At 39.5% G+C, this 26,115-nt stretch overlaps 1 protein-coding gene across 1 annotated transcript; it reads left to right on the top strand.

The window, feature by feature from the left end:
- The first annotated feature begins 586 nt into the window (after positions 1-586).
- On the top strand, positions 587-15,241 carry ap3s2 (adaptor related protein complex 3 subunit sigma 2). The gene is made up of 6 exons (XM_036568033.1): positions 587-745; positions 2,937-3,028; positions 3,432-3,543; positions 5,074-5,145; positions 7,934-8,041; positions 14,860-15,241. Exons 1-6 carry the CDS (start codon positions 677-679, stop codon positions 14,983-14,985), a joined length of 579 nt encoding a protein of 192 aa, XP_036423926.1. The 5' UTR covers positions 587-676; the 3' UTR covers positions 14,986-15,241.
- The last annotated feature ends 10,874 nt before the right edge of the window (positions 15,242-26,115 follow it).

Here is a 26,115-nt window from a genome sequence, read left to right on the forward strand (position 1 = left end):
CTCTCAGACACTGCACTTAAAGGGGAACTCCACCGAAAATAATCCTACATAATTAAATGGTTAAATTGTAAATTGATTAGTCCAACGTGCTATTTATAATGATATTTTATCATAAAAAATGTCTAACGAGATTTAAAAGGATGATGGTGTTTTATCATCTGAAACAGGAGCCTCTACAGTTTTGTGTAGTAAAGGTTTCTCCTATTTAACATAATAATTCAGTGCTTTTTGCACAATATTTATTAAAAGGTATGGATCAAGACCGTGGAATTGGATACACGATTTTATCCGAGATTTATATTTTATTATACATTTTAAAGATTTTTTCCACAGCTTCTTTGAATCGATGTGCAGTTGTTTTTTGTGTGCCTTGTATTCATGAACTTTGGTGATTTGTTAGCCAAATACAGACGGATACAATCCCATTTTTAATAAACATGCTTTGCTTTATACAATTCATTATTGAGAGGGTTTCTTTTTAACCTAAACATACTGTAATATTAAAGCAGGTGTAGATGTTAAAGTAATGTAATAACTGCAGGCTGAATGATAATTTCTTCGGGACTTTTATTATGAATGCCTAGTTTAGTGATACGGAAGTACTGAAACCCTGTAGGTGTTTTGTGACCGAGGGCGAATTTATTTGATCTTAAAGCAGCAAAACCCGAAGACCAAGATGATCAAGGCTATTCTTATTTTTAACAACCACGGGAAGCCGCGGCTCATCAGATTCTACCAGTACTTTGTAAGTTATTGACTCCCGGGTCGTCAGCAGGCAGCTGTTAGCTGTTAGCGGTTAGCTGTTAGCGGTTAGCTGTTAGCTCGTGCAGCTGTATCTGCGGATAATAAACCGATTTCAGGTTTATGATGCTCTCTGTGTTTTTCTGTGCGGATATAGTCGGAGGCTTATAGACAGATCTATTACTGCGGTATAACTGTATTACTAAACATCAGGTGAAACACTGCTGTAATCTCTGTCTGTCTATCTATCTGTCTGTCTATCTATCTATCTATCTATCTATCTGTCTGTCTGTCTATCTGTATGTCTATCTATCTATCTATCTATCTATCTGTCTGTCTGTCTATCTATCTATCTATCTATCTATCTATCTGTCTGTCTGTCTGTCTGTCTATATCTATCTATCTATCTATCTATCTATCTATCTGTCTATCTGTATGTCTGTCTGTCTATCTATCTGTCTGTCTATCTATCTATCTATCTATCTGTCTATCTGTATGTCTGTCTATCTATCTATCTGTCTGTCTGTCTATCTATCTATCTATCTATCTATCTGTCTGTCTGTCTGTCTGTCTATCTATCTATCTGTCTGTCTGTCTGTCTGTCTATCTATGTATCTGTCTGTCTGTCTATCTGTCTATCTATCAATCTGTCTGTCTGTCTGTCTGTCTATCTATGTATCTATCTGTCTGTCTGTCTGTCTGTCTATCTATCAATCCATCTGTCTATCTATCTATCTATCTATCTATCTATCTATCTATCTGTCTGTCTGTCTGTCTATCTATGTATCTGTCTGTCTGTCTATCTGTCTCTATCTATCTGTCTGTCTGTCTGTCTGTCTATCTATGTATCTGTCTGTCTGTCTATCTATCTATCTATCTGTATGTCTGTCTGTCTATCTATCTATCTGTCTATCTGTCTGACTGTCTGTCTGCCTGTCTGTCTGCCTGTCTATCTATCTATCTATCTATCTGTATGTCTGTCTATCTATCTATCTGTCTGTCTGTCTGTCTATCTATCTATCTATCTGTATGTCTGTCTATCTATCTATCTGTCTGTCTATCTATCTATCTGTCTGTCTGTCTGTCTATCTATGTATCTGTCTGTCTGTCTATCTGTCTATCTATCAATCTGTCTGTCTGTCTGTCTATCTATCTATGTATCTATCTGTCTGTCTGTCTGTCTGTCTATCTATCAATCCATCTGTCTGTCTATCTATCTATCTATCTATCTATCTATCTATCTATCTATCTGTCTGTCTGTCTGTCTGTCTATCTATGTATCTGTCTGTCTGTCTATCTGTCTCTATCTATCTGTCTGTCCGTCTATCTATCTATCTGTCTGTCTGTCTGTCTATCTATGTATCTGTCTGTCTGTCTATCTATCTATCTATCTATCTGTATGTCTGTCTGTCTATCTATCTATCTGTCTATCTGTCTGACTGTCTGTCTGCCTGTCTGTCTGCCTGTCTGTCTATCTATCTATTTTGGTGTAACGATTCTCAAAAGCCATAATTCTTCTCAGTTCAGTAGGATCTCGATTCAATACAGCAAAAACAAGTGGATCAGACACAGCAGTGCTGCTGGAGTTTTTAAACACTGTGTCCACTCACTGTCCACTCTATTAGACACTCCTACCTTGTCAGTCCACCTTGTAGATGTAAAGTCAGAGACGATAGCTCATCTGCTGCTGCACAGTTTGTGTTGGTCATCCTCTAGTCCTTCATCAGTGGTCACAGGACGCTGCCGGCTGGATATTTTTGGTTGGTGGACTATTCTCAGTCCAGCAGTGACACTGAGGTGTTTAAAACTCCAGCAGCACTGCTGTGTCTGATCCACTCAGACCAGCACAACACACACTAACACACCACCACCATGTCAGTGTTACTGCAGTGCTGAGAATGATCCACCACCCACACAGTACCTGCTCTGTGAGGGTCCATGGGGGTCCTGACCACTGAAGAACAGGGTAAAAGGGGGCTAACAAAGTATCAGAGAAACAGATGGACTACAGTCTGTAACTGTAGAACTACAAAGTGCACCTATATAGTAAGTGGAGCTGATAAAATGGACAATGAGTGTAGAAACAAGGAGGTGGTCAGAATGTTATGCCTGATCAGTGTATATTTCATACAGACTGAATACAAATATAGAGAAAATGTAAAAACAGTGTGTTTCTCCTGTGTGTTCTGCTTCAGGCGGAGGACATGCAGCAGCAGATCATTCGCGAGACATTTCATCTGGTGTCGAAGAGGGACGACAACGTCTGCAATTTCCTGGAAGGTGGCAGGTAATTATATATCATAAACAACACTACAGTTTCACAAAGACGCAGATCTAATATGCATAAATAAACCCTTTACATTAATTCTATAGGCCGCAGTTCTGCAGAATATGGACAGGACGCTAGTAAACTATTGTACATGAATACGTTAATTAATCACAACAGCCAGAGAAACTCATCTAGAGCTGTGATTGGTCAGGATGCTTACAGCACACAGTGAAGAACACTCTGATTGGGTAGAGAGCTCATTTGCATATTACAATCTTCAGTATATGTACTTCAAAGGTCAATTTCACAGTAATGATATAAGAAACCGTATATCATGCAGCCCTCGTAGATGCCTGGCTCACAGTGATGGTGGTGTTTGTGTTATGAATGTAGATTTTACTGTCATATTTCTTCTTTACAGCCTGATTGGTGGCTCAGACTACAAGCTGATCTACAGACACTACGCTACGCTGTACTTCGTGTTTTGTGTGGATTCCTCTGAGAGTGAACTTGGGATTTTAGATCTTATACAGGTAAACAGTACATAAACATAAATATAAAATATTAAAGTTCTGTTTCTGTGAGCTCAGGGTCTGTAAGTGATACTGATACTCATTTATACTGGTGATCTTAGTCTTGGTATTTACTGAAGAATGTATAGCAGATACTGAATAACTCATAGTAGATGTTGAATTGTTTACAGTATTAACTGTAGAATTTATAGTAGATGCTGAATCATCCCTAGTTATTATTGAGTAATTTGTAGCATTTACTGAAGAATTCATAGCAGATACTGAATAATTCCTGGTAGATACTGAATTATTTATGGTACTTACTGAATAATTCATAGTAGATACTGAATAATTCATAGTGGGTACTGAATTATTGATAGTAATTACTAAGTAATTCATAGTAGATACTGAATTATGTACAGTATTTATTGAATAATTCATACCAGAAACTGAATAATTCATAGTAGTTACTGAATTATTTCTAGTAATTACTGAATAATTCGTAGTAGATACTGAATTATGCATAATATTTATTGAATAATTCATAGTATCATTCAGTTTCATTCATTACATTCAAATTTTGATTTTCTGTTGTCGTAATTCACTTCTACATGATAATATTCCAACGAATATTCATCCCATACAATTAAACAGGCTGTTTTTGTTACTGTACTTTTAAGAATGATATATATGTAAATGAGCTCTGTTCTGATTGGCTGTGGCTCATAGTAGATCTTGAATAATTATCAAGTCTGTTTTGTGTTGTTAGGAGAACCAGCACATTTATGTATATACACCTATTCAGCCTGCAGCAGTTTAGCTCCGCCCACTCACACTGAAGATATAAGAAGTGTTTCAGCTTGGACTACTTTTTAAATGAGGCACAGCCAATCAAAACAGAGCTCGTTTATGTATATCATTCTTACAGGCACAGTAACAAAAACAGCCTGTTTAATTGTACGGAATGAAGATTGGTTGGAAAATTATCATCTAGAAGGGAATTACGACAGAAAATCAAAATTTGATTATGAGTTACAGTATAAAAAGACGGCATGTAATCAAAAATAATTCAAATGAATTCTGTTAGATGTTAATCCGAAGTATGACTACAAAATGTTATCACTTCAGGTCGATCACATCTGTGTCATTTTCCCTCATTGAACTAAATTGTTTCTGGTTATGAATGGCTTAATAACTGTAATAAAACATCAGTATAAAGGCTTAAAGAGGAAACATTCTGCCCTCATTTCAGCATTAAAGGACAAACACATGAACCACACGTACAGCAAGAGGGCAGTGTTGCTTTAAATATGTCATTTTGTCTGTGGTGTCTCAGCGAGCACAGCGAGGCCTTTTCTCACTGCTTACACTGCTGAGTAATAAGTAACTGAGTGGACGTTTCTGTGATGCTTGAAGAACCACAGATCAGTTTTGCCTACAAACTGAATTTGTCTCTGGAAGCATAGCGGCTTTCTCTGGAGTTTCTCCCTCATGAAATGTCTTTCAGTGTTGTTTTAGGTGAGTGTTATAATTGTGAGCATCTGTTTTCAGGTGTTTGTGGAGACTCTGGATAAATGCTTTGAAAACGTCTGTGAGCTGGACCTGATCTTCCACATGGACAAGGTGAGTCCAGCTGACTTCTGCTGAACAAAATCTCACTTTCCTCAGCTGAAATGTGCCACTGCAGCATTTTTTGTCATGTCATTTTTTTTTTTATAAATGATTGAACATCACTGTATGGCCAAAAGTATGTGTATCTGTATGAGCTTGTTGGACATCCCATTCCAAAACCATGAGAATTAATATGGAGTTGGTCCCCACTTTGCGGCTATAACAGCTTCCACTCTTCAGGGAAGATGTTGGAGAGAGTCTGTGGGAATTTCTGCCCATTCAGTCAGAAGAGCTCAGAGGTCAGACACTGATGTTGGACGAGAGGGTCTGGCTTTCAATCTCCATTCTAGTTCATCCCAAAGGTGTTTAGTGGGGTTGAGGTCAGGCCTCTGTACAGGCCACTGGAGTTGCTCCACACCAAACTGGTCACATCATGTCTTTATGGAGCTGCTTTGTGCTCAGGGGCTCAGTCATGCTGGAACAGGAAAGGGTCTTATTATCCCTCCTCCACCAAACTGTACTGTTGGCTCTGCATTCCAGTAGGTAACGTTCTCCTGGCATCCACCAAACCCAGATTCACCATCAGAGCTGCCAGATAGTGAAGCTGATTCATCACTCCAGAGAACACGTTTCCACTGCCCAGAGTCCAGTGGTGGCGCTCTACACCACCCCAGCCGACACTTGGCACTGCACATAGTGTTCTGCGTGGTCTGCCACTTCGTGGTTGAGCTGTTGTTGGCAGTAGACATTTCTATTTCACAATAATAGCACTTACAGTTGTCTGGGGCAGATCTAGCAGGATGGAAATTTCACAAACTTACTTGTGACAAGTGGCAGTGCCACATTTAAAGTCACTGAGCTCTTCAGTACGACCCATTCTACTGCCTGTGTTTGTCTATGGAGACTGCAAGGCTATGTGCTGGATTATATCCCTCTGTCAGCAATAGGTGTGGCTGAAACACCTGAACTCAATGATTGCGAGGGGTGTCTAAGTGAAAATAAGTGAACATATCCTCTACAGGGAACACACTTCTGCATTTTATGCAGTTACTGTTTATACGCAATGAACTTCTCGTTTTCAAAAATGTAGCATGTTGTTTTATGAGCTGGTTAGAAGGACACAGGTTTGGTTCCTGGCGTGTTGCTGCACTGTAACACTGGCCTGCCACATGAAGAGGTCTGCAGATGGTTAACTGCATTTATACTTATATCCATAAAAATACAGATAAACAGAAATCAAGAGACAAACAATGATAATAAAACAAAGAAAACAAATAATGAAGCATAAATAAGCCAGTATTTTTCTGTTGTGGTCATTTCAGTCATATGTTACTGTTTTATTCAGTAGTAAAACACAGGCTTATATAACAGTTCTTTTTATTATGTTTTTTATATTGAGCAGTCATTGCCCCCTTTAAAAACAGATGTGGTGACGCGGCAGATACCTGAGAAGCCGATTTTATGATGTCCTTTGTTTTGTTTTGTAGGATTTCTGTAATTAGTGTTGCGTCTGTGTTATTAATATAATTCTGCATTGATAAACGTAATGTTCCTGTTGGCACAGTGAGGTTTGGTCAGTGCGTTCTCCAGGCTCGGTGGCCAGCGTGGATCCTTGGCGGTGTTTGAGTGAGAAGCTCCGTGTTCTTTATGCTCTGTGATTTTCATGGTGTGGTTGTAAAGGTTTATGAAGTGTGGTATATTGGCTGTATTTAGTGGGTTATCGAATCTCAGTAGAGAGGTTTATGAGCTCGCTGTGTTGTGGGAAGGGCTTTAATACACCTGAATGACACTCTGTCCCAGACGCTCCTTTAACAACCTTATCACTGATCTTCTCTTTGAGCACAGGTTCTGGTTATGTGGATACCTGAAACCTGAAACCGGAAACTTTTTTTGTTTTTCTGGGGCATAAATTTAGTGTCATGTGACAGATTTCCCTCAAATGCCTCTTACAGCAGACAAAACCAGTGCATGCAAAAGTTTGGTCAAATAACACGTCCTGTCCACATTTTTTCGCCGGACTGGTTCACCTGTTTGTTGCAGCGTTAGCTCGTGTAAAAACAGAGCAGACTAAAGAAAAAGGTGTGATAAGTCCTCACCAAACAAAGCGCCTGTGGGAATAACTGTGGGAACGTGACCTGCACAGCCTTAGCAGCTTTAATCAGTGAGCACACAAGCCTTTCATTTCAACTGCAAGTTAACCCTTCTGTTGTCACATGATCTAAACATGACACTGACCCTGTGTGGATCTGAGCCTCCTTATACTGAAATGGTTCATACAAGCTTAGGCAGTAATTTGCGTTTTCGTCTCCGGTGAGTCTGTGTTCTGAAAGAAGTTTAAAGACAATAACAAATTGCTTTTATACATAGCATTTCATCATAAACACTGCTTATTGCTCCTTTAACACATCCTCTACCAAAGATGAAAGCTTTAAGTGCTGTTTGTCTGATGGGGGCAGTTTTGGTGTCTACCAGGTCTTCCAGGTGGTTGTTAGGCGCCTCATTTTCTCTATAGCTCTTAATCAGTTTTTGAACTCCAGTTTTGGAAACTCACTTATTTTTCTTTTGCTTTTTCCTTCCTCATACAGGTGGATTATCTCATATCTAACCTGCTCAGACGTATCTGATCTGGATCAATAATTTGTACTAATATATATATATATATATATATATATATATATGTATGTATGTATGTATGTATGTATGTAAAACACAAATGAAGCTGCTTTTTCACAGCACGCACTTTACTCAACTGAAATCACTACACCCTCAGGTTTATTGATCTCTGTGCTCTGTTCTGCAGGTGCATTATATCCTGCAGGAGGTGGTGATGGGCGGGATGGTGCTGGAGACCAACATGAATGAGATCGTGGCCCAGGTGGAGCTGCAGAACAGGATGGAGAAATCTGAGGTGAGTCACACGTTAAAGTACATGCAAAGAAAGATGCCGTCTTTATTGACACACTTATAAGTATAAGAACATACGGTGGAACATAGTAGGAACGTCACTCCAGAGAACACGTTTCCACTGCTCCAGAGTCCAGTGGTGGAGCTTTACGCCACTCCGGCCGACGCTTGGCACTGCACATAGTGATCTGCGTGGTCTGCCACTTCGTGGTTGAGCTGTTGTGGCCCGTAGACGTTTCTATTTCACAATAATAGCACTTACAGTTGTCTGGGGCAGATCTAGCAGGATGGAAATTTCACAAACTTACTTGTGACAAGTGGCAGTGCCACATTTAAAGTCACTGAGCTCTTCAGGTCGACCCATTCTACTGCCTGTGTTTGTCTATGGAGACTGCAAGGCTATGTGCTGGATTATATCCCTCTGTCAGCAATAGGTGTGGCTGAAACACCTGAACTCAATGATTGCGAGGGGTGTCTAAGTGAAAATAAGTGAACATATCCTCTACAGGGAACACACTTCTGCATTTTATGCAGTTACTGTTTATACGCAATGAACTTCTCGTTTTCAAAAATGTAGCAGTTGTTTTATGAGCTGGTTAGAAGGACACAGGTTTGGTTCCTGACTTGTTGCTACGCTGTAACACTGGCCTGCCACATGAAGAGGTCTGCAGATGGTTAACTGCATTTATACTTATATCCATAAAAATACAGATAAACAGAAATCAAGATACAAACAATAATAATAAAACAAAGAAAACAAATAATGAAGCATAAATAAGCCAGTATTTTTCTGTTGTGGTCATTTCAGTCATACGTTACTGTTTTATTAGTTCTCAGTAGTAAAACACAGGCTTATATAACAGAACAGGATGGAGAAATCTGAGGTGAGTCACACGTTAAAGTACATGCAAAGAAAGATGCCGTCTTTATTGACACACTTATAAGTAAAGAACATACGGTGGAACATAGTAGAGTTAAAAACACTCATAATTGCGCTGCAAACACCTCAACTACCTTTTACAAATGCACTACAAGTAAAGGAAACTCAGGCGACTTCAGAGACGCTGCAGCCACAGTCACAACACAATGGAAATGTTTCTGGAAGACTCAAAAGGCTCAAAGTGGAGTGAATATCTATGATGGAAAATCACTGACAGAAGCAGAAAAGACCGCAGACACTCGGACACTCACATCTCGAGTTTATGGTTAACCTGACTGGCTAGTTTGCTATCTGACGTGTCATAGCTGAGCTGTGGCCGTTCTCTGGTATTACTAGTTGTAAACTCATTATGATACAGTGATACAGTATATCACTCAAATAATAATCTGCTCAAATAAAAGTTAACTTCATTTTCCCGGTGAATGTTTGTGCTGAATGGCTCCGTCGTCTCTGAGTGTCCTCCGGAAACACCTCTGCTGCGTTGTGACTGGCTTATCAGCGTTTCTGAGTTTGCAGTGTGTCTATAAATTTGTAGTGTGTTTGTAAAAAGCAGAACACGTTGTCATTTTGATGAGAGTGTTTTCTGAGTTTGCAGTTTGTTTTTTATTTGCAGTTTGTTGGATCTTCTCTGCCACCGTATGTAAACCTTTAGCTGTGCTGCAGAACCGTCGAGTTGTACCTTTAATTTGTTTGTTGTGGTGAGCTGTGAAGCCTTTAGCTTGCTTACTAGTAATGAAGCAGAGTTAGTAGTGGAGTAGTTTACTACCTAAATCACTTTCTGAACAAATCAAATCGAATCTTATAGATTTGAAATATCAAAGCTGCCTTATGTAGGATTTAGGGATTTGGAGACCTCTCTGGTGGAAATGTGTAACTGCACTAACAGTGTGTGGAAGAACATTGTGTAGCGTTGATTGTCCTTCCCTGAGAGGATGAATCTGATGACTGAAAGAAAATTCAAAGGGAACTTGGTGGAGGACACATCTTTAGAGGATGTGAGTGAATTATCTACTGTTGTTGTCATATCAGAACAGTGCCCTCCACAAATATTGGCACCCCTAGTAAACATGAACAAAACAGGCTCTTTATTGTTTATCCTTTTGATCTTTTATTCAAAATAAAAAAAAATCTAACCTTTTATTTAAAACAAAATGCTAGAAAGAAAAAAACTATAGTTTTTTCCAATCTGTGTGTGCCACAATTGTTGGCACCCTTTCATGTAATCTTTTGTGTAGCCTCCCTTTGCAACGATAACTCTGAGTCTTCTCCTATAACACTTAATAAGACTGGAGAACACATGGCAAAGGATCTGAGACCGTTCCTCCATATAGAACCTCTCCAGATCCTTCAGACTCCCAAGTCTACTCTTCTAGACTCTCCTCTTCAGCTCATCCCAAAGGTTTTCTATGGGGGTTTAGGTCAGGGGGCTGGGATGGCCATGGCAAAACCTTAATTCTGTGGTCAATGAACCACTGGATCATTGTCCTGCTGGAAGTTTAAGCTTCTAGTTTAAGGTTCCTGGCTGAGGCAGTCAGGTTTTGATTTTATTTCTGCTGATACTTGACGTGATACCATGTATCTGAACAAGTTGTCCAGCTCCTTTGGAAGAAGAACAGCCCCACATCATCACAGATCCACCACCATACGTCACAGTGGGGATGAGGCACTTTTCTGCATGTCTACGCCTAAACCAACCTCGGGGTTTTACATTTGAGACCTAAACTTCAAGCCGGACCTTCTTTTTGAGGCTGTGTTCATGACATTAATATGTAAAGATGGATGAAAAACAACTTTAAACAATTTTTTTGATTCATATATGATACCCACACTCTTCAAAAATATGGTTCTTCAAGGGTTCGTTAAGAAAATGGTTCTATGTAAGACCGTAAACAATCAAAGAACCTTTTGCGTGATTTAAACAGTTCTTTGCATGGTGAAATGATTCTTCAGATTGATGGAGAATGTGCTGTAGATGGTGGTTCTGTATATGGAATCTTTTTGAAAATGGTTCTGTATAGCACCAAAAAGGGTTCTTCTACTGCTACGATGTCAAGCTTGTAACAAAAGAAAAGCCCTTTTTGGTGCTGTATAGAACCAAGGTTTTATACAGAACCATCCACAGCACATTCTCCATCAATCTGAAGAATCATTTCACGATGCAAAAAACTCTTTAATTAGGCAATTATGCGAATGGTTCTTTGAGTGTTCGTGGTTCTGCATAGAACCATTTTCTTTACTAAAGAACCCTTGAAGTACTACATTTTTAAAGTGTATGCATGGAAATTAAAGTACCACAGTTTTGTGTTTTTGCCTTGTCGCCCACCTGAATCAGACTCTGGCTGTGCCGTAGTCATCGTTCTCCTGTTTTATCTTTAATCAGTAGTAGAGAATGTGTTCGGGGGGTCAGTTCGGGGGCAGATACGGAGGGCACAAGTTCAGGGTCCGTCAGAGTGAAAGTAGAGAGTGAAATAAGGTGACTCAGGTAAGAGGAGATATGGCAGGTGATTTATTATTAACCTTTTAGGGCAGCTACTTCTGCAGTGTCATCTACTGTTCTCCTTTAACGGCGTGATTACTCAATGCTGTCGTCACAAATATTCTGATATAAAGAACATGATCTAACAGAACCAAATATGTATGGATGATTCTGCTCAACTGTACAAAGTCAGAGCTGAAACACGTTTGGGACTTTCAACTGATCTTAGACTTTAGACTGAAATCCTTTTGCTTTGAGTGACTCTAAACCTTGAGTATGTTTTTTATTTTTCATTTTATGAAAACTGATGATTGAACATTCCATTTTGTCACTACTAGAACAATCATAACACTACCAAAGCTCAAACAAACAAACAAACAAACAGACATGTTCATAAAGGTTTAATAAACAAAAAATACTCACCACCATTTAGAAGTTAGAACTTTTGTTGTTTTGGTAAGACGCATGAAATCTCACTAAATGCACATTATATGTTTCCTTCAACCCTTCAGAGTAAATCACATTATTTATTGTCATATGTAAACATATAATCATGAAAGCTAACAACTGTGGGAAATAAGTGCACTTAGTTTATTGTGATTGTGCAGTGCATCCAACAATAAAGGCAGCATGGAGTTTCTTTTACACAGTGATAGGAAACATAGGCCTCTTTCCCACTGTCGAGCCAGATGGTTCTCAGGGCCGTACTGGGCCGTTCTGTGCTGTTCTGGACTTGAGAACCAGAGAATACTGAAGAAAACTACGCAAACAAGTGTCTAACATCTAACAGGCTAATCACTACACATAACACCACCCACCACAAAACACATTTGAAGACACGTCTGTCACTGCAACTGTCAGTGAGTTCGCTAGAACCGAGTCTGTACCGCGGTGGGAAGCACCGTTCACTCGCGTTAGCTTAGCCTAGCAGGCAATAGCTTGAAGCACTGCAGAACAGGTCCGATTTCTGTCACTCCACCATCAATCCGTCGACTTTGCTCTCACTGTTGTAAGTTTTTATCATCTAAACTTGTGATAGCAGAGAAGGAGTTAGTCAAAATGAACCTGCACTGGGGTGTTTGGATCTCTTTAGTCAAGCTAAGTTAGCTAGGAGAGAGGAGCCGGCTAGCATTAGCTTAGCTAGGAGGCTCCAGCTCCAGACACAAGAGAAGAGCTTTAATTTCGGCTTTCTGTTCCTCCAACATCAACCACTCGACTTCGCTTCCTCAGAGCTGAGTCACTATCACCTAAACTGGTGTCAGTAAAGCTTTTGTTAGTCAGAATCGAACCTGTTCTGTGGTGAGCAGAACTGTCAGTATGCTAGCTAAGCGAATGCTAACCGGCTACTCTCTCCTGGTTAGCAGCACCGTTTAACAATGAGAAATTATCGTTAGATTGATGCTTTGATGTTTATTGAATGGTGGATGTAAAATCGTGCACTGCTTTCGTTTATTTGGCGTCTGTGTGAGTGAACTGAACTTATTTGATTGAAATAAAGCAGCAGGATGTCGTGGCACAATGTCGACATAAATGCACAACCAATCAGCGAATAGCTATGTTGTTATATCATTCCACCGGACGGTTCTGTGGCCCTGAGTACGGTTAGCTAACTGTGCCAAAAGACTTTGCTGAGCCTGTTTTAAGCATTCCGTGTCGAACCGTGTCCGTGTGGAAAAGCCACTGGAATGGTTGCCCTCTGCACTCCGAGCTGTTCAGCCCTGCAGTGGAAAAGAGGCCATAGTAGCTCACAGAAAGCTCCAGTTCCACATGCTGATCCATTTTACTGATGAACACTCACCAACGACCCTGGAGGACAGATTTTAATATTTAATCGTTTAAGTGGACAAACACAGTGTCTGAGCGTGTCACTGGCGAGACGCTCAGTTTGACTGGGTTAATGAGCACAGGAGATTCGGACTGTAGTGAGGAAATGCAGTAATAGTGGAACGATTGTGGTGTTTGTAGATGAGCATGTGTGAAAAAGGGGTTATAGTAATCTAACAATGATTTGTTGACATTTTGAAATGGCCTAAACCTGACCTCCCTGTTCTTTGAAGCGATAGTTCAGCAAAAATGATCAAATTTGCCCTTTACAACAAATGTAGTCAATCAGCCACGACATGTTTGGTGTCAGAAGTTTGCTCCTCTATTTTTAGCACTGGAACTATGAAGCTAATGTAGCTAACAAGCAATGAAAACCTATACCTCACCAATCAGCATGCTGCTAACTGGATGGCTGAATCATCACTAACTCGCCCCAGACTGTGTGGAGTTGTTTGGTATCTCTAATAGACCTGATTATGTGGTTTCTGACACTGTATGACTCACTGTTACCTATAAACATGGACTAAAGTACTGAATCATTATACAAAATACATATAAAGCTGTTTATAAGCCAGAATAACAAAATGCTTTTAAGCACCTTACGTTTCAAAGTGGTAATGTCTGGTTTTATATGTTCAGTTTGGGACTGATGTAGCAAACCTGTTATGACCCCATGTTGTCTAGGGTGCTGTGGGATCAGTAAAGTGTGGCATTAAAGTACTGAACTGGTGATGATGGATTAAAAGCCTGAGGAACCGACTAATAGAGCTTTTGAAGCCATTTTATTAAAACCAACCACAATGAAACTGGTGTGCTATGATACCTAGAACCACACTGGAGGAGTCAAACTGTGGACGGGACCAAAGAAAAGAACATAACAAAACCCAACCACGCTTCAATACTCTGAAACAAAAAGTACTACTAACTACTCGACACTTCACTGGTCAGTAACCAAAAGTACATGTGGCGGAGCTGACCCTCTGACCTAGGGAACTAAACAGAGTAGACTTCTACGTGGTGCGAATGTATACGTTCACTTTACCAGGTTGAAGTGGCACAAATCCGATTTTTTGCCCTAATGTGACTCAGATCTGATGTTTTCAGAGCTGTGTGGACACAAATCTGATCTTTTCAAATCTGACCTGAGCCACTTTCATATGTGGTCCTAGATCGGATACGTATCCGATTCATAGCGACCTTAATGTGATGCTCAGATCAGAATTCATGTGCTTTTTTTCCACTGCGCGTGACCATCATTCAGCGTTACCATGGCAACAGCACCGAACAGAAGGTAAAGCCTGTAAACGGTGGAAAAGCAGCTCATCTCACCTTTTTCTCCTTCGTCTCGCTCTAATAATGAAGCTGAGAGCCGATCAGAGTTAATGATCTTCTCAGCGAAGCTCGTTCTGCTCGTTAGTTTGTGCTGATGAAGAACGTGATTCATTCACGTGACGTTACTGAGTAGGATGTGTTCATGCCAGGCAATAGAGTTAAATTAGATTTTTCATTGATCCTTTATTTGATAAGATGAAAAGTACTAAATGCTCTGAGTTGTAAAGTTGAAATGTTTGCTCTCCTGCAGGGTGGGCTCTCAGCCGCTCCGGCGCGCGCCGTCTCGGCGGTCAAGAACATGAATCTTCCGGAAATCCCCCGCAACATCAACATCGGAGACATCAACATTAAAGTACCCAGCCTGTCTCCATTCTGAGTCAGCTTAGCTGAATACTGATACTAACTGACCTATCCAGGCTCCGCCCACAGACACAGTCCGTCTTAGCTACTGGTGGGAGGTTGGACAAGCTTTACAGAACGCAGGTAAAAATCCCATTAAACCTAATGAGAACCACAATATAACAATACCTACATTTAGAGTCAGTTATTCATTCAGCCTAATGAGAAACTGTAGAACAGACTCAGTTTATATCACAATACCTACATTTAGAGTCAGTTATTGATTCAGCCTAATGAGAAACTGTAGAACAGACTCAGTTTATACCACAATACCTACATTTAGAGTCAGTTATTCATTCAGCCTAATGAGAAACTGTAGAACAGACTCAGTTTATATCACAATACCTACATTTAGAGTCGGTTATTCATTCAGCCTAATGAGAAACTGTAGAACAGACTCGGTTTATATCACAATACCTACATTTAGAGTCAGTTATTCATTCAACCTAATGAGAAACTGTAGAACAGACTCGGTTTATATCACAATACCTACATTTAGAGTCAGTTATTCATTCAGCCTAATGAGAAACTGTAGAACAGACTCAGTTTATATCACAATACCTACATTTAGAGTCAGTTATTCATTCAACCTAATGAGAAACTGTAGAACAGACTCGGTTTATATCACAATACCTACATTTAGAGTCAGTTATTCATTCAGCCTAATGAGAAACTGTAGAACAGACTCAGTTTATATCACAATACCTACATTTAGAGTGAGTTCTACAGTTCCTCATTATGTTGAATGGGATTTTTATCAGAGTATAGGTTGTAAAGTTTGTCCAGTCAGCACTAATTGCTGTGGAAGAATGTGTTTGTGGGTGGAGCTTGGACAGATAAATTGCCATAGATACTTTACCCTCTTCATGACCATCTTGGACTGACCGCTGACAATAACCTACTGACTGTTACACTGGAGTACAACACCGTCCAAAGCACACTACCACCACAGTAAAGACGTGTAATACGTGTCGTTCATTTCAACTGGTCGTTCATTAGAAAGTCTTGCCATTAACTTTGTTTTGTAATTTGTTTTGTAGATTGTTTTGTGGATTATTTGTAGATTATTCCGTGTAGCAACATTCCAATACAAAGAATCATGTTATAAAGATGAATGTCTGCGTCTATTCTGACCACTAAACCCTCCAGCAGTGATGTGTGTTATTTATACTGTATGCTGTATGTTGTCTCATTAAAATGTTTTGTTTTTGTTCAAACTGTTGTCCACTGAGTTTTTTACTTTGTTTATGAATTCTGTTAAACCTGGCAAAACCAGATCTAATGACCGGTTAAAACTTACTGCATGGTTTAGAGAGGTTTGGTGTGAAATGGTTCAGATGTCTTTACAGTGGTGGTGATAGGAACCAGGGGTCGCCATGACTACAACACAAATATAGACATTTTATTTACTATCCAAAACAACCAGTGAACCTACACGAGTCTTCTGAGTTTATATGGAATGTTGATGATGGAAAATAGCGGAAAATCTGAAATAATAAGTTTTCTTTGGGGACTATTTTGCCTCACAGCGCCCTGCATGTATCCCTCCACCATGAAAGGAGTTTAAGTTCTCTAAACTATCATAAATCAGTGTCTCAGTCATCAGGCAGTGAATTCATAACCATTTCATGTAGGAACTTTCTGTGAGGGAGCTTTTAGAGGTGGACGTCTGGTTCCTATCACCACCACTGTGAACAGTTCTGACTCGGTAAGTTTATCTAGAACAGAGCGTTTCACACCAAACCGCTCTGAATGACTCTGTTTACATCTTAACCATTTAATTATGTAGAAATTTTGCAAATTTGGTTGAATTTCTCTTTAAATTTTCAGACAACTAATTTATACTGCTGAGTCAGGAACAGTATAACAGGACAGACATTTTGGATAAAATATAAAATATATCAACTGAATTGCGGTCAGTTTCCCTACCTTTGGGCAGTAATTGTGTGTTGTAGTGCAGTTCAAGTAAAGTGTTGCCTTTATTTATTTAGATATTTAAATCAAATAAATGAAGTGCATCAGACTAAAGTTTTTACACTCTAATCATCACCAGTTTTTGTTAATCTGTTGGCTGGAAGTAAATATTTGTAAAAAGGTGTTTAATATATAATGTTATTAAGTATTAACACATTTAGGGGATTAGTATACTGAATGAAAAGGTATATGAGCTGCTATATCTCCAGCTCTGTCCCATCTTATGTGCAGTAAAACTATTTTTACTGATGCACCCGTGACTTCACCTGTTTATGACTACAATTAAAATTTGCTTAATTTTATACGAAGGTGTAAAGTTCGCATTTCCACTGCTGACTGCCAAACTGCCTTTTAATGACAGCTGCCTCTGATCATCTCTGTGTTTTACGAGCTGGCCGACGTCTGTAGTTCAGCTCAGTTTAGCTTCGGTCAGATTTTAGCTGAAGGACATTGGAATAATCTGTGCATGTGATTATATTTAAGGATATAATGTTTAATGCAGTTGTCAAGGTGTGCAACTATTAAAATAAGCAATAAGCCACTGGAAGCCATGCGATACTGAGATTTTATCACAGTACAGTGTGTTCTGGCACGACACGCAGCCAGTAAAACCCCTTTTTCCCCATGTTAAAATCACTGTAATGCACGGCCTTGGGTGGCTTATTGCTTTTATAAAACGGTGGACAAACATAAGATATGATAAAATACACAATTTTTCAGTAAACAATTTAAGTCATTGTTAATAATAATTGACATAAACAAGTATTCCACCAATAAATTTAGCTCCTTTAGAGTTTGTTATTGTTGCTAAGCAACCAGGGACACCTGAATGAGAAGAACGTTGCCCATCAGTGCATACTGCAGTCATTTCATGAACTTTTTAACGTTTTGTTGTATAATAATAAACATATCATAACATATCATAAGCTTTCTCTTTATAAGTACTTTTCGGTCACCAAATTACCACCGCGAGTCTTATTTAGCACCAAGCTAACGGCACTGAATCTCAAACAGCTCCCTGCTCCCTACATAGTGCACTATGTAGGAGTTTAAAAACTGGCTCCTGCACCGCAACGGTGCTTAATATAGCTAAAAAGTAGTCATTTGGGATTCAGCCACATCTATACTTGCCAAATAGTCACTGTTTTGCTGTAGAAGCCCAAATTTCAAAACTTCCCTAGCACACTATTTAGGGAGCACAAAGCCGTTTGGGATTCATTCGGGGTTTAAGCAAATTCTGACTGGAATACAGACATTTGAAGCATGTAAGACATTCAGGTGACATCTTTTAGACTTTTATACTGCAGTTTTACAGTTAATCAAGTTTAATTTAAGCCTGTAACATTGGTGGTGGAGTTTTTTTAGCATGTTTACTGTCTTTTAGCCTGTTAGCCAGCTGACCAGCCCAGTTCTAGTTAAGAAAATAAGTTGTCAGCCTCTCAGTTTAAACAGAACCGGGTTCTTACTTCATCGGTACACTCGGTGCTCCATGCGAGCGGCAGCTGACAAACCACTGAAACTGAGATGAGGCTGTTTTTGCTTCAAGCTCGAACACTTGAGTGAGCTGCACATGCTCTACTCATCATTGTTACTGTCGTTGTTTTAGTGGAAGCAGCGTTACCTGCAACGAGTGCTTACAGCAGAAAAAATGCGGAAATGTGTTTGCTAACTGGTTGATTTTTGTGACATCACAAAAACAGCTTATGGACTGTGTGGACTCGGGAGTGAATGGTACACTTTAAAAGTAACATTGTTTACATGCAACATCAAACTCGTAAACTCGTATTTCAAAAAAGTGAGGAGAATTAATTTTCCATGATATGGCCCTTTAAAATCATTTCAGCGGTAGTGATCAGATTACTGGGTCCAAAAGATGCAGAGTGAGCTGATGGACGCTGAGAGAACGGACAGCAATCACACTTTATCTGACCATCTCTGAGATCTTATAACAGTATCTTCAGAGATACGAGCCTATCAAAGGTCGGCGGTATCTGATCACATGTGCGCAGTCACACTGTCGGGCCCTCATAAAAGTGTTCATAAAGGCTTCGTTATCAGTCACCGCTGCACTTTTTCTACTTGCTTTTGAAAGGAGGACAATGAAAGCGATCCTTTGTTAGCGGTGAAGTCGTGCTATAAGAGTGCACCCCCCCCTCAAAAAAGAAGAAATTAAACATTAATGTTGGATGTTTTTTGGCTACTGTAGCTATAATTCCATATGTGTTATTATGTAGTTCTGATGTATTTAAGGTTATTGTAAAATGTGGATCATGATAAAAAATAAGGAAAACCATTTTATGATTAACACAATCGCTGCTTCTACTACAAATGATAAAAGATTTATTTATATAGACTCTTTATATACATAAAATGCATCTTTAAATGATTCACAATAAATATAAATGAAAGTGCAAATTAGTGTAAGCAAAATACTGAATAACATGGAACCTGTCTGTTTAATTAAAATGAAAAAAGGTAAAAGAAAAAGCATTGAAATAGAAACAGAAAGAAAACTGAAAACTGGAGATTAAAACAATAAAATTGATACAATATCATTTGAAATAAACATAAAAAGAATAATAAAAAGAAAATAAAAGCTAACTAATAAAAATGAGTAGGTGTAGCCTACACACTTAAAAAGATGGTTCTTCAAGGGTTCTTTAGTAAACGCAAAGTTGAGTTCTATATAAAACCATTTTGTACTCTGCAGAGATGGTTCTTCAGACTGACTGAGAATGTGTTGTACACAGCTCTACATAGAACCTTTTAGAAAATCGTATATAGAACCAAAAAGATTATTCTCTTGTTACAAGCTTTGTAACAGAACCCTTTTTGGTGCTAAATAGAACCATATACTACAACACATTCTCTGCTAATCTGAAGAACCATTTCTCTATGACCATTTAAGTATGAAATGGTTCTATATAAACTCATGGTTCTAAAAAGAACCATTGCCTTTACTAAAGAACTCCTGAAAAACCATCTTTTTTAAGCGGGCAGCATCGCTGCTAATCTCAACATATTAGCCATGCTTATGGTTTCTTCATGACTTTTGTTCTCTTTATTTCATTCATGTCGATGTAACCCTGTTACTTATTACTTATTACAGCTCTCAGAATAGTCTGGTTAAAAAATGACCCGAGAAAGAGCCGCCACCAAAAAAACAAGTGTCACAGTGATCACTGTAGTTAATACTCTGCTACCTCTGCTAACTTAGTTTACTGACAATTCGCTTTAATATAACTAAAATATTAAAAAAGAAGCATCCAACTAAGAGTAAAGGTTATTAGGGTACAGCGTGTCCCAAAAAAACTGACCTCATTTTGTAGTCTAATAACAGCCAATTCTTCCTCAAATGATCTCAAATTTGAACTAAGTGTGTAAAAACTAATTAAGTTTAATTTTTAATGTTTTTTAAGGTGAAGAACGGCGATCACTAGAAATGAAAAGGCATTTTGAGTGTTAGAATACGCTCGAACACAGTCAAACGAGAGTGCAGCGGCATTTTCCAGAAAATTTGATAAAAATGCACCAACTGGACAGCAGATTTGGACACGGCACAAAAACTCAAAGAGGAAGGCTGTCTGTGCTGGACAGAGGGGTCTGGACGACCACCAGTATCAGAAGATATTACATCTGTGAAGCTGTGAAATCGGTTATTAAATCTACATCCCTCTGAATTTCTTGTTTTAATTTTGATAAATAAATCTTGTATGGTTCAACATGAAGCCTGTTTAATTTCGTTTGCCATGTAGTTACTCAGATACTCACATCTCAAATGATGTCAGTTTTTTGGGACACCCTGTAAATAAACAATTACCTTGAGTTACTTTTATTTAATATCTGCATTACAGAAAAGTCCAGTGCTAAAGATTTCACTCTGTTTACTATGCTAACTCGTTAGCTTACCTTGAACATTAGCTAACATTAGCTGGCTAACAAACACTCAGATTGAGCATTTACACATCGTCGTTATGTTTTATAAAGACTTTTCCTGTTTGTTACTTCAAAATAACAAGATAAGAAAATACTGAGTGACAGCCCTGCTGGAAAAACAGCACAGACCAGCACTGAAAACACAACATAGAGCTGCTGTCAGAAGAAAACATCGTATCTACATTTTTGACGTTTTTCAGTTTTTGACATAATTTGAAAATGCCTGTTGTTCTTTACATTGTGTGTCAATTTCATGATGAATGGACCAAAAGAAATGACCTAAAATGACTTGGAAAAAATTCTGGTTCCATTGACTTACATTAAAAGTAAAGTATGGTTTTTCCTTCTCCTGTAAAGTTACCATTTTGGAGATACGAGGTTTTCTTCCGACAACAGCGATATGCTGGTTTTGCTGGTGACTAGCGATGCTGGTCTGCGCTGGTTTTTCTAGCAGAGATGGTGGCTATTTTGCTAATATTTGTAAACCAGCCAGGTAGCAAGACTTTGGAAGTAGAGGTTTAAGAAATGTCTTACTGTAATGAAAACAGCTAGTCTGAATGCTTTATTAGGAATAAATTCAGGTTACAGTAAGATGACTGTGGTTTGATTACACTACACTGGTCAGCACAAGTTTTCTTAAAAAATCAGAGCTTGGTTTATCGTGTAAACACTGTTAATGTTCAAAATGTGATGTTTACTCCCCAGCAGGTTACATACAGCCCATATGTGGAAACTAAGCTGCGAAAAACAGCCCGTTTTGAATTCACTGTATTTGTGAAAATCACAAAAACCTACACTTTTACAGATATTCACCTATTCATCCATCACACTAAAAATGCTTAAATGGTTATTTGCATGGTTGAATCGTTCTTCAGATTGATGGAGAATGTGTTCTGGTTCTATATAGAACCAAAAGGAGTTCTGCTGTTGTTTTGATGTCAAGCTTGAATGAAGAATGTCCTCTATAAACATTTCTGTAGTTTTATGTAACAAAAACAGTCATAATTCATTTCTACACTCTTAAAAAGATGGTACTTCAAGGGTTCTTTAGTAAAGAAAATGCTTCTATATAGAACCATGAACGCTCAAAGAACAATTCGCATGTTTAAATGGTTCTTCAGATTGATGGAGAATGCGCTGTAGATGGTTCAATATAGAATTTTTATGAAAATGGTTCTATATAGCACCCAAAATGGTTCTTCTATTGTTACGGCGTCAAGCTTGCAACAATATAAGAGCCCTTTTGGGTGCTATATAGAACCATACAACACCCTTTATTAAAGAACCCTGAAAGGACCATTTTTTTAAGAATGTAAGGGACGCAGAGAGGTTGGAAAACGGTCATGTACACTCCTAAAAAGGTGCTTCAAGAAAATGGTTCTATATGGAGCCATGAACACTCAAAGAACCCTTTGCATGATGAAAGGGTTCTTAGCATCATGAAAGAGTTCTTCAAATTGATGGAAAATGTACGTGAATGTGCTGAAGCTGATTCTATATAGAATCTTTTAGAAAATGGTTCTATATAGCACCCAAAAGGGCTCTTATATTGTTGCAAGCTTGACGCCATAACAATAAAAGAACCGTTTTGGGTGCTATATAGAACCATTTTCATAAAAATTCTATATTGAACCATCTACAGCGCATTCTCCATCAATCTGAAGAACCATTTAAACATGTGAATTGTTCTTTGAGCGTTCATGGTTCTATATAGAAGCATTTTCTTTACTAAAGAACCCTTGAAGCACCATCTTTTTAAGAGTGTAGAAATGAATTATGACTGTTTTTATTACATAAAACTACAGAAATGTTTATAGAGGACGTCACTTCAAAAATAAAATACAAGAAAAATGTAGAATGTGGGTCCTTTAAGGCTAATCAGGAAAACAGTAAAAGTGTTAGAGTAATGACTGAAAATAGTACATTTACCAGCTGTTCCTGGATCTGAGGGTACTGGAACGAGATGTTCCGGCCTTTTTCAGAACTGTGTTTAAGTTCTAAGTGTATAAAACACAGTTAAAAAAGCAGAACAGTTCTAAATGGATGTATTCAGGCTCATATTTGAGTACTAATGTCTCTGAGCCATTTAGAGTATTCAACAAAAACCTAAGAGAAAAAGCAGATCAAACAAGGACACTGCTGTTCATCATTTATACTGCTCATCATTAATTAACGATGTATAATTTTATAAATACATAAATGACAAAATGATGACATTAATGATCAATGATCATGGGAGAGAAGTTAATGTGTGAGTCATTAACCTGATTATAAGAACAAGAAGAAGAAAAGTCCAACCAAATACTAATGATTACCTGGAAATATAATTTCAATCTGACGTCACAACTCTCCTTTTCCAGTGCGCTGATGTCTGTATCTCAGCTATGTAATACTAGATAAGACCAAAGCCGTTAGATAAGGCTACAATAGCTGTGGAGGTTTTATGGGCTGCGTTTATTTGGGCTGATACTGAGTCACTGTAAAAGCTGATAATTGATCAGCTGATATCCATTCAGAGGACACTGAACCATGTGCTGCTGGCCTTTTCTGTTAAAGACGCACAGACAAATTCAAACACAGCTACCACTGTAAAACAGATTAGTCTATTAAAGCAGAATTCCACCCATTTTTCAAATTTTCTCCATAACTCAGTGTGTGAGATGTAAACAGAGTGATTCAGAGTGGTTTGGTGTGAAATGGTTCAGATGTCTTTACAGTGGTGGTGATAGGAACCAGGGGTCGCCATGACTACAACACAGATATAGACATTTTATTTACTGTCCAAAACCACCAGTGAACCTACACGAGTCTTCTGAGTTTATATGGAATGTTGATGATGGGAAAATAGTGGAAAATCTGAAATAATAAGTTTTCTTTAGGGACTATTTTGCCTCATAGCACCCTGCATGTATCCCTCCACCATGAATGGATTTTTAAAAATACATGTTTTAGGCCAAAACCTTCTCAAAACTATTGTAAAACAACGTCTCATTTCATGTAACAACTTTCTGTGAGGGAGCTTTTAGAGGTGGACGTCTGGTTCCTATCACCACCACTGTGAACAATTCAGACTAGAACGGAGCGTTTCACACCAAACCACTCTGAACGACTCTGTTTACCTCTTAACCGTTTAATTATGCAGAAATTTTGAAAAAAAATTGTGTGACTCCCCCTTCATGAATTTAGTATTTGTGGTTTATCTAGCCTAAAGAGGACCATCAAAATAAAATTACCCAAAATTCTTGTTTTTTCTTTTTTTTTGTCCAGCTGTATGAAAACATATTTGACATCCATAATAAAGATTTGACATGTTTCCTGTGAGATTCTTCTTGTTTAATAATACTGGAAGCAGAACCATTCTCTCCGGCCATGTCTTTGGCACCGTGGCTCGTTGCCATACCCCACTCCAGTTGTGTCGCCCTCCTCTGGTTGTGGCAGGCAGCAAGACACCAGCTCTGTGGCATCCTCTCCATTGGTGCGCTGGAGGAGAGATACTGAAGCGGAAGATGAGGCTGCTGTGGTGGTCCTTTCTTTGCGGAACGCTTCTCATAGCAATGCACTTATCTCGCCAGTGCCACTGGGGGCGACAACAGCAGCGGCACTCCACTCAGCCACCCTCCGCTTCCTCTGATGCCCCCTACATCATTGATGCTGATGAGGGTGCTGCTCATGTGCACCACCCATGCCCCTCGGGGATCCGTCCACTGACACTGGTGCTGCTTGTTCAGCTCATCCAGCACCAGCCACTTCACCCACGAAAAGCCATGCTGCCCTCTAGGTCCATTTGGCACCTGTTGTTTCTCACAAAGTCCAGAATGCTTGTGTTGAACCTCAGCTATCCAGACTAAGTGGCTCAACTGTCAGACATCCCCTCCCCCTCATCAGTGTTAGCTCACCGGTCACTGTGTGGAGATGGACTGCCATGTCTTCCAGCTCGAATTCTGCAGGTATTACTTCTGGCGGGGCCACTGTGACTGTTGACACTGTGTCCAGCAGGGCAGTGCATGGAACCCCTTCAATGTTGATGGAAATGTGGCAGAAGTCTGATATGGACGTTCGCCCCACCACAGCCACTGTTTGTCCACCTCCAGTGCTGTTCTTCTTGGTTAGGGCAGCATTTATTCTGGACATGCGAACAAGGATGCTGTGACCTGCAGTGTCCAGCTCACTGTGACCCCCAGTGGACAAGCTCTAGCCAGATGTCCTGGCTGGCCACACGTCCCAGCGCTGGTGGCCCTGTGCCGCTGCCTGTATGGCTGTGGTTGAAGCCAGCCCACAGATCAGTTCTGTCAGCTCCTTCACCCACACTGGCTCCGGTGACTCAAATAACTCCTCTACAGCTCCGACTGCAGGACTGGTAATATGAGTGCACTGTGAAGCTGCTGACAGCGCTCTCTCTCTTCCCAGTGCCTACTCCAGGGCCTTAGGCCTGTGGACACGCAGCTTGGAGACAGTGCTCTGATGAACTGATCTTGGGCTAGCTCACTCTGTACAGAAGCCTGTCTAGCTAAAAGGCTCATAATAGATCCCCTGCCAGTACACAGTACAGACCAAAGGGCCAGAAACACTGTCCAAAATGCCTCTGGAGTGACCTGATCAATGCACTGTAAGCTGATCTCTCGCTAAGGTCTAGCAATAGCAGGCAAGCTCTAATGCACCACCAGTCAAAGCGTCAGCTGCAGGGCTTGCTGAGCTTAAATAGACAAACACTGAATGAATTCAGCTTGTATGATCTCCACAGAAATGCATTGACCAATAGAGTGAGAAGCGCTTGAGCAGCCGCACATGAGCCTAAAGTCACCATGCCCGATGCCATTGGGCTGTGGAGCAGTGGAGCTGTTTTTTACAGTGTCCAACACCTTTGGGATGAGTTGGAGTGATCCAGAACTGACCATCCAGCATCAGTACCCGATCTCACTAATGGTCAATCAAATCTTCACAGCAATGTTCTAACATCTGGTGTAAAGCCTTTGCAGAAGAGCAGAGGCTGTTACTGCAGCGAAGGAGAACAAACTCACTATTAATACCCTTCATTTCAGAAGAAATAGGCGTCTACAAACTTTAGCTGTAGCTCCTCCACTCCGTCCTACAGAGTGGGTGAGAGAGCGCCAGCTGCCCTCTGGAACTGGGGTCAGTCTGTGCTAATGGATGAGTTATTAAAGCTGGTGGGTGGAGAATCAGCACTGGGCCTGAATAA

This window comes from Colossoma macropomum, unplaced genomic scaffold (assembly GCF_904425465.1).
Source record: "Colossoma macropomum unplaced genomic scaffold, Colossoma_macropomum, whole genome shotgun sequence".
Taxonomy (NCBI): domain Eukaryota; kingdom Metazoa; phylum Chordata; class Actinopteri; order Characiformes; family Serrasalmidae; genus Colossoma; species Colossoma macropomum.